We start from the raw sequence: 9,511 nt of genomic DNA on the forward strand, positions 1-9,511 counted from the left end.
GATCTTTTGCACTATACCTGCCAAGGTATGGACAAGATCTGACCAAAGCAGTGACAGCTCACTGACAACAGTACTACGAGGAGCACGCTCTAGTACTTAATGTCACTATCAGCCGCTGCCTACTCACCAACCCTTGTCGTGGCACGTGCATAGCCTGCAGTTGGTGGAAAAGGAATAGTACACAGCCGGCCATGTCACTATCAGCCGCTGCCTACCCACCAACCACCAGCATGGCACGTGCGTAGCCCACAGTTGGTAGAAAAGGAATATTATACAGCTGGCTGTACCTGCTTGGAAACCTACCTTCGGCTATAAATACTCCAACACCTTGGAACGGTATCATCATCATATACTCTCATATATCATCTGATACTATGTTATCTAGCTATTTCTCTTAATATACACTTATATTCAGAGCAATCTAGTCTGATTCTCACGCCGGAGGGTGGTCACAAGGAGGTACCCCCTTCTCAATGACGAGCTCACGGTGTCTGTTTTGCAGGTCATCAGAAGAATAACCATCTTTGCCGGACCTAACACTCGTGGGAACATCTACTTTAACCCCCAGGCTATCCGTAATGGTCACTTAGTGCTTCTTCAACTATTATCTCAGTCAAAACCCTAATTCGGCGTGTAACGTTCATCACTCATTTTCACCGCCGAATTAGCAGGCGATTCAATTCATTCAGCAGCTAGCTAATCTTCACCACCATCAGTCTCTCAACAGGTAGTATATTCTAGTGTTTTGATTAAATCGAAACTGATTGTTTGAGCTTTAATTAGGCCGTTTTAGTGTATTCATTCATGACTGTTAACTGTGTGCAACTGATTGATTATAATATAGGATTCATAATCAGTTAGTTTTGTGAGATATTATAATGAATTTGATTGTTGATTAAACCTAGAAGCATTCTGCTGAAATCGGTTGAATTAGCTTCTGTTCGTAACCGAACAAATCGAAAACAGAACTGATACTATTACTCTATGCAGTTAATATCGGTTATCGATTCCCAAGCAAAATGTTGGTACTGAACTATTGATATTATCGGTGATATTGACTAATATATGACTGACATTGACCGATATTTTATAAATATTTTGGTTGATGTGGATTCAAGGAAGATTTCATGGCTTACGATTAGATCATGTTTCAAATATTGGCACTTTTGAGTTTTGACTTTTGATATTACTTTTAAGTTTACATGTGTTTACGTTTTTATACATGTATGTATATAAATTCTGCATGATATTAAAATTTTCGATATCTCACTGCAATGACTGATAAATGATATCTCAAATATTGGTCCTTGACCGATATTCGATTTTTACTGCATTAACTGCATAGCTATTACTCATAATTCTCTTTTGTTCTTCAGTGGATTAGGTTTTCAATCGAAAGCAATGGAAGATGTATGTGAGGGGAAAGATTTCTCGTTCCCAAAACAAGAGGAAACAGTCTTGCAATGGTGGACTGAAGTCAAAGCCTTCGAAACGCAGCTTGATAAAACCAAACACTTACCGGAATACATCTTCTACGACGGGCCTCCGTTCGCCACTGGCCTCCCGCACTATGGCCACATCTTAGCCGGAACCATTAAGGATATTGTTACAAGGTACCAAACCATGACGGGGCACCACGTCACTCGTCGGTTCGGGTGGGACTGTCACGGGTTACCCGTGGAACATGAGATTGATGTGAAATTGGGGATTAAGAGTAGAGAGGATGTGTTGAGGATGGGGATTGGTAATTATAATGAGGAGTGTAGGAGTATTGTTACTCGGTATGTCGGCGAGTGGGAGAAGGTGATTACGAGGTCCGGGCGGTGGATCGATTTTAAGAATGATTATAAAACTATGGATTTGAAGTTTATGGAGAGTGTTTGGTGGGTGTTTTCGCAGTTGTTTGAGAAGAATCTTGTTTACAGAGGGTTTAAGGTTAGTAATTTATCGGTGCATTTGGTTATGTCTTGATCAGTGTTGTAGAACTCGTTAGACACTAGTCGGGCGGTGGGGTACTGACAATTATGAAGAATTACGTATAAAAGTACTTACAAATACTTTAAAGTTTGCAACTTTGCATAGTATATTTTAAACATAAACAATTAAACGTAAACATAACGAATCAATGAGAAAGACCAGTAACTGTGGTTAACGGACTAAAACCAAGGTCCGATTGCTTTTTAAAATGTAAAACTAAAAAAATTGATTTGAGTCAGATTTGGGAATTGGGATTAGTTACACTGATTAGCTGAAAGTTAATTTGTAACCTGCCGACTAGCGATTAATCATGAATTTTATAATAATGGTATTGATTATATGCTTGAATGCATGTTTATGTGGTTTTCTGTTTTGTTTGACAGGTGATGCCATACAGTACTGGTTGCAAGACTCCACTGTCAAATTTTGAGGCTAATTCAAACTACAAGGTTTGAAATGTTACTGCTAAGATGTTGATGTTGATGAATTATGAATTTACAATTATATTAAAGTTGATCAAAATGTTGATGGTGCTTTAGTCTAAATGAATTGTTTTATGAATAGGCCTCTAAACTAACCGAACGTTCATGAACTGTTCGGCGGGAAGTTCTTTATGCTTGTTTATCTATAAATGAACGAAAATGAACAATTTTTTTCATTTAAATAGACGAGCGAACACGAACACACGTTTTGTTCATGCATATATGTTCATGGACGTCCGTTTATGTTCGTTCATGAACGTTCGTTTAATGTTTAATAACTACGTAAGTAGTTTGGTCAATTATATTCTTTTGCGCTCGTTTTATGTTTGTTCTACTATGTTTGTTTAAGACTTAAGTTTGCTTTTGCTCGTTCATGAACTGTTCGTTTAGGTTTTAAACGAATGAACGAACATGAACGGATATGAACATGCCTGTTTTCTTAATGAACGAACATGAACACAAAAAAAAATTTGTTTGATTATATGCTCATATTTGTGTTCAGTTAAAGTAAATGATCAAACACAAGCATGCCCCTATTCGTGTTCGTTTGGCCCGTTTACAGGTCTATTTGTGAATGTATATAAACATGTCACCTATTTTTGAGCAGGAAGTGCCAGATCCTGAGATAATGGTGACTTTTCCGGTTCTTGATGATCAAGATGGTGCTTCGTTTGTTGCATGGACAACCACACCATGGACACTTCCTAGTAATCTTGCACTTTGTGTCAACTCAAATCTCGTGTATGTTAAGGTTAGTTGAATCTTCAAGACTGTTTTCATTGTTTTTCTAGTCATATTAATGTGTTAATTGTTGATAAATCAGGTGAAGAGCAAATCAAATGGAAAAATTTATATCGTTGCTGAATCTCGATTATCTGAGCTTCCGGTAGAAAAGGCCAAAAAAGGAACACCTAATGGAGGTGTGGATGAAAAGGCAAAGGGCGCAAGTGGAAAATCTAAAAGTTCTGTGGTTGCTTTTGAAGTTTTGGATAAATTTCCCGGATCTTCACTCGTGGGGAAAAAGTGCGTTTTTATGTTGATTTTACTTGATTTTTTTTTGTTTAATGTTGGTAAATTTCTCAAGTTTTGTAAAACATTGTATTGCAGGTATGTGCCATTATTTGATTACTTTACGGACTTTTCAGAAACAGCTTTCAGAGTTGTTGCGGATGATTATGTAACTTCAGATAGTGGAACTGGAATTGTTCATTGTGCTCCTGCATTTGGTGAAGACGATTATCGTGTTTGCATTGAAAATAAAATAATTAATAAGGTGTGACATGCATGTTAATTACAGATAGTTTCTTTTTCTTATTTTAGTGTATACTGAAAATTTGGCTTTTTCTAGGGAGAAAATCTAGTTATGCCAGTTGATGATGATGGCTGCTTTACAGAAAGAGTTTCTGATTTCAGTGGTCGCTATGTCAAAGAGGCCGATAAAGATATTATTCAAGCTGTGAAGGCAAGAATTATTGAATTTTGTATAATATAAGTTGTTGCAAGATATTGATTTATTATTTATTTTTTGTTCAGGAAAAGGGCAGGCTGGTGAAGACTGGAAGCTTTACTCATTCATATCCATTTTGTTGGAGATCTGATACTCCTCTCATCTACAGAGCCGTTCCCAGCTGGTATGTGTTTAAATTATTATTTGTTTTAGATTTTCCTAATCTGTAATTTGTTATAATTCTTTGTGTTCCGTTTAAGGTTTGTTGCAGTAGAGAAGTTGAAAGATCGGTTACTGGAGAACAATGAGAAAACACAATGGGTTCCAGCTTTTGTAAAGGTTACCTTTTTTCTAAACATATCTTCTCTTAATATTAACACTATAAATCATGTATTAATACATATTATCTGTCCTATCTTTTGTATAAAATTACAGGAAAAACGGTTTCACAACTGGCTAGAAAACGCAAGAGATTGGGCCATTAGTCGAAGTAGGTTTTGGGGAACTCCTCTTCCTATTTGGATCAGTAAGGATGGCGTGGATATTGTAGTTATCAGTTCTGTTGAAGAACTTGAAAGACGTTCAGGACAAAAGGTTGTTGACTTTTCTTAGTAAACCTTACACTTTGAGTCAATTCTGTTTTCTGGTAATTAATATTAATAATATTAAACGTGTGCCCAGGTTACTGACTTGCATCGCCACAAAATTGATCACATCACAATTCCCAGCCCTCGTGGCCCAGAGTTTGGAGAGCTTCACCGTGTAGAAGATGTAAGCCAATTATTTAATGACCTTTTTTTTGTAACCATTTTGTTCTGTTACAGATTAATTATTTTAATTGTTTGTAATTTTAGGTATTTGACTGCTGGTTTGAGAGTGGGTCCATGCCATATGCATATATTCACTACCCGTTTGAAAATAAAGAATACTTTAACAAGAACTTTCCTGGACATTTTGTTGCCGAGGGTTTAGATCAAACTCGCGGATGGTTTTACACTCTCATGGTTCTCTCTACTGCATTGTTTGGGAAACCTGCATTTAGGAATCTCATTTGCAATGGTCTCGTGCTGGCTGAAGATGGTAAAAAGATGAGTAAAAGATTAAAGAATTATCCTTCTCCTATGGAAGTCATTGATGATTATGGTGCTGTAAGTTCTCAAATCTGAAATACGTTAAAAGGAATTTGTATTTTACAACAGAAATTAATGTTGTTTTTATAATTTTTTTTATCTAAACGTGTTGTCTTGTTAATCTTTTCAGGATGCACTGCGATTGTACATTATCAACTCTCCAGTGGTACGTGCGGAACCTTTACGTTTCAAAAAGGATGGAGTTTATGGTGTTGTGAGTAGTTTTTATTAGCTTATTGTTAATTTCTCTTTTTTCTATTTGTTTTTGTTCTTTTGCTAATCTGAAAGCTGACAACTTGTGCAGGTGAAAGATGTGTTTTTACCATGGTATAACGCATATAGATTTTTGGTTCAAAACGCAAAGAGACTTGAGGTGGATGGACTTGAACCATTTGTCCCCCTTGACCGAGCCACTATCATTAACTCAGCTAATGTGCTCGACCAATGGATCAACTCAGCCACTCAGAGTCTGGTTCATTTCGTTAGACAGGAAATGGATGCTTATCGACTTTATACAGTTAGTTTGTTATCTAGGTTTTTTGTTTATATGGTCATTCAATTCATGCCTACTTAATAATCTGTAATTACATTTGCAGGTGGTTCCTTATCTCTTGAAGTTTATTGATAATTTAACTAACATTTACGTACGGTTCAATCGAAAAAGACTAAAAGGTCGTACCGGAGAACAGGACTGCAGAACTGCAATTTCCACTCTATACCATGTATTGATTTCTTATATCTATTTAAATAACGTCATTTTTTTTTAAATTGGATTTGTGTTCAGTTTTGATTTTTTGACAATGGTCTGTAGGTGCTTTTAACTTGTTGTAAAGCAATGGCTCCATTCACACCGTTTTTCACTGAGGTTCTTTATAAAAACTTGAGAAAAGTATCCAACGGATCAGAAGAAAGCATTCACTTTTGCAGTTTTCCTGAAGTGGAAGGAAAAGTAAGTGGTTTTATTTGACAAAAAAGTGTTCTTAGTCTTCATATATTTGTGAAATATTTAGATGAATAATAATTTTGTGATTCAGGGTGGTGATCGTATTGAACAAAGTGTTAGCAGAATGATGACAATCATTGATCTTGCACGTAATATTCGCGAGCGCCACAACAAACCTTTGAAAACTCCACTCAGGTAATACAAAGTTACTAGAGGCAATTTAGTTCCTTTAGTTATTGGTTGCCAGGGTTGGCTATAGCTATATTAGGAAACGTCAAAGTGACTGAACGGTCAATTTTAGTTATTTAATTAAGATAATAATTATTATCATGTATGGCACTATTGTTTTTAGTATTTAATATGTAAATTAACAAATTTGAGCACGTTGGACAAAGGGTCAATCCAACCTGACCTATTTTTCTCATGACCCAAGTTGCCTAACCGCACATGTTTACAGGGAGATGATTGTTGTACATCCAGATGCTGAGTTTCTTGATGACATTGGTGGCAAACTAAAAGAGGTCAGAACTGACATAATTTCTTATAATATCTTATTTGCATCACTAATGATTAAGACCATTATCATCTTTGTATTACATTTTTATTCATTGTAATTGTTTTGTTTGCTTTTCATCACAGTTCGTGTTAGAAGAGCTTAATGTTAAATCCGTTGTGCCATGCAATGATCCCTTGAAGTATGCTTCGTTACGTGCTGAACCTGATTTTAGGTACTTCAAAGTTCTGTTTTCTTTAATATCTATTTTATTTTATTTAATGTAAGAAATTAACTCTCATTAACTGCATTTAATGTAACAGCTTGTTGGGTAAAAGACTGGGAAAATCAATGAGAGTAGTTGCAGATGCAGTGAAGGCAATGTCACAAGAAGACATTTTATCTTTTGAAAAATCAGGAGAAATCACTATTGCTACTCACTGCTTAAAGCTCACTGATATCAAGGTAGGTGATCGGTTCCATTTTCCTAAAAATTTTACTTTCAAAATGAAATTTATATCTATTTAATGTTAATGATTAATTTGTAGATTGTGCGTGGATTTAAACGTCCTGAAGGTGTGACAGAAGAGCAAATGGACGCAGCTAGTGACGGTAAAGAAACTGGCAATTTTATGACATTATGTTTTATAATTTTTAATATTCCTTTGTGTAACTATCACTTTTTCTGAATCATTTAGGTGATGTTCTGGTTATCATTGACTTGCAACGTGATGATTCATTGGTTGAAGCTGGATTTGCACGTGAGGTATCAATATACCGCCCCCTGTTTTATATTAGAAATACAACATTTTTGTGTTTCGGGATGTCACATGTAACATAAAAATAATACTTTATTATAGGTTGTTAACCGAATCCAAAAGTTGAGGAAAAAATCCGCACTTGAACCCACCGATGCAGTGGAGGTTTACTTTAAATCATTGGATGAAGATGCTTCCGTTTCTGCAGAAATGTTAAAATCCCAGGTAATTCTTGAAACCTCCAACATGTGCTTTCTTTAAGAAACAAGTTTTTTAGTTAACATTTAATAACATTCTAATTTTGTTTACAGGAAGCGTACATCAAGGAGTCACTTGGCTCTTCTTTACTCCAGTTTAACCTGTTACCAGAACATGCTGTAAGATCTCTCAAATACAAATATACGCGCTGATAAAAGCTTTTAATTATTTGCCTTTTATTTTTCTTTTAAAATTCTTTTTTCACATTACTTGCTTATATATGTATGTCTTCCAAATTTGTAGGTTCTCATTGCTGAAGAGACCTACAAGAACATTTCAAATTGCGACTTTCAGATTACTTTGTCAAGAGCAGCACTGGTATTTAACGAGAAAGCAATTCTTGACTTATATACAGGTCAACTCTTGCCCATCTAGCTAGATTATAATTATGCATTTATAGCCTTTTCTGAAAACATGTGATTTTTGGACCAGGGAACACGAAGCATGCACAGGCACTACAGGTATATCTCTTGTCAAGGGACCACAGCAATCTAAAGTCAGAATTTCAGCAGGGAAATGGGAAGGTATGTGTTCATCACAAACACGGTTATTTTGTTACTTATATTTTTTATTATATTCTAATGAATTTGACATTTGTTGGCTTGCAGATTACAGTGAGCTGCATTGAAAACCAGCCTGCTGCTGATGTGGTCTTGGGAAAACACGTGCACTTGACCGTTGGTGACTATTTTGCAAGCACAAAAGCTCTGTGATAAACTTTTTAATACATTTTTTTTGCCATACGATTACACAAGTTTTTTAAGTAAATTTCACAGATAATCGTTGTATTGCCGTGACTAAAAAAAGAAGACCGTGTTTAATTTTAGCAGAAAATGAGGAAAACATCGAAACCTATTTGTGTGGTATGCTTGTTGTTTGGTTAAGTGGGACCTAACTGGGCCCGGCTCACTTTAGCATGTTGTTTTAAACAACCTGGTTCGAGTAATACCAAGTCATGGTTAGGACCAGTCTTTGCTGAAAACCAAGACCAGTCTAGGTTTAAGACAGGCTACATTATCTACTTTTTTGTATTAATGGTTTATCCTTTTGGTTGCATTTTTAGTGTTGTCTATTTACATTGATATGGTTTGTTTGTACAATGTTTTATTTGTTCAAATTCAAGTGGTAAACTACTAAACTAACATGGGTTTCTTTTGGATTATAACTGCCAACTTATCATTGTTCTTATTGTCATATTTTCAAGGCACATGCTCACTTTTGCCCTACAATTTCTAACCAAACATATTAGGTCCCTCGTATAGGTTAATGTATTATGCACCAATTATATGTTTGTCATGTGACAATGTGACATGTTACCCAAATGAAGAGTTGAAAGGATGTGGTTATGAGGTCAAATCATCAAAAAAGGTAACCAATAACACAATATTTAAAGTAACCAATAATACATAAGAGAAGCCAAAATAGACTATAAAATACTACTAGTAAATGACAGGTACAAAGTTAGTTATACAAAACAATATCAATAATTCATTATAAACTAATATGTTAATATTGAGTAAACCTTGGAAGTACCCACATTGTTATTACATAACCTCTTACTAAGAAAGATAACAACTTGTTATTTAACTTTCACTTTCATTTGACACTGATTGTAACAACCTGAAACTATCGATAACTTATAGCTCATCTTTCACGACGCTAACTTCCAGTGTGTCACAAGGTAATGTAAGATTGCATTGTATAAACTTGACAATGAATGCACAATCAACATTAGATCTCTCATCGTGTTTAGTGCAATCATAAAACATATACAACAGTACTTCACACTCATCTCATCTCAGGATTACCACTCATCATAAAATTTTAGACTACTAATTAAAAAAAAAGTCTTCAATGGTTGCGGTGGTATACCATTCTATGATACAAAATTCGAATGGACAATCTTGCAAAACTTGTGCTAGATTTTGAGTATAAATGTAAATGAATCAAACGTTCATAGAACCGGTCAAAGACTATTTGAAGGGAATTTTGTTTATTCCCACTTAATAATGTGTGATATTCT

The 9,511-nt window shown here is 35.3% G+C and overlaps 1 protein-coding gene across 1 annotated transcript; it reads left to right on the forward strand.

Annotated features, from left to right (window-relative positions):
* The first annotated feature begins 602 nt into the window (after nucleotides 1–602).
* LOC143588108 (isoleucine--tRNA ligase, cytoplasmic-like) lies at nucleotides 603–8,331 on the forward strand. The gene is made up of 27 exons (XM_077069210.1): nucleotides 603–727; nucleotides 1,377–1,935; nucleotides 2,361–2,426; nucleotides 3,067–3,210; nucleotides 3,283–3,482; nucleotides 3,567–3,732; nucleotides 3,808–3,921; nucleotides 3,993–4,090; nucleotides 4,167–4,245; nucleotides 4,342–4,500; nucleotides 4,588–4,677; nucleotides 4,761–5,054; nucleotides 5,167–5,250; nucleotides 5,341–5,553; nucleotides 5,633–5,758; nucleotides 5,848–5,985; nucleotides 6,071–6,174; nucleotides 6,437–6,500; nucleotides 6,619–6,707; nucleotides 6,796–6,937; nucleotides 7,021–7,084; nucleotides 7,171–7,238; nucleotides 7,333–7,455; nucleotides 7,542–7,607; nucleotides 7,732–7,843; nucleotides 7,921–8,012; nucleotides 8,097–8,331. The coding sequence occupies exons 2-27, from the start codon at nucleotides 1,402–1,404 to the stop codon at nucleotides 8,199–8,201; spliced, it is 3,534 nt and encodes a 1,177-aa protein (XP_076925325.1). The 5' UTR covers nucleotides 603–727; nucleotides 1,377–1,401; the 3' UTR covers nucleotides 8,202–8,331.
* Nucleotides 8,332–9,511: the final 1,180 nt, after the last annotated feature.

The sequence above is a fragment of the Bidens hawaiensis genome, unplaced genomic scaffold (genome assembly GCF_021521415.1).
Source record: "Bidens hawaiensis isolate Kalapana, Puna unplaced genomic scaffold, B.hawaiensis_p1.1 tig00035988_1, whole genome shotgun sequence".
NCBI classification, from domain to species: Eukaryota; Viridiplantae; Streptophyta; class Magnoliopsida; order Asterales; family Asteraceae; genus Bidens; species Bidens hawaiensis.

Bases quoted from the DNA above. Each gene is read 5' to 3' on its own strand.
- LOC143588108 (XM_077069210.1), top strand. From the start codon at position 1,402: ATGGAAGATGTATGTGAGGGGAAAGATTTCTCGTTCCCAAAACAAGAG. The intron at 3,483-3,566 runs GTGCGTTTTTAT...ATTGTATTGCAG, and splicing joins TCTTCACTCGTGGGGAAAAA to GTATGTGCCATTATTTGATT. The intron at 3,922-3,992 runs GCAAGAATTATT...TTTTTTGTTCAG, and splicing joins ATATTATTCAAGCTGTGAAG to GAAAAGGGCAGGCTGGTGAA.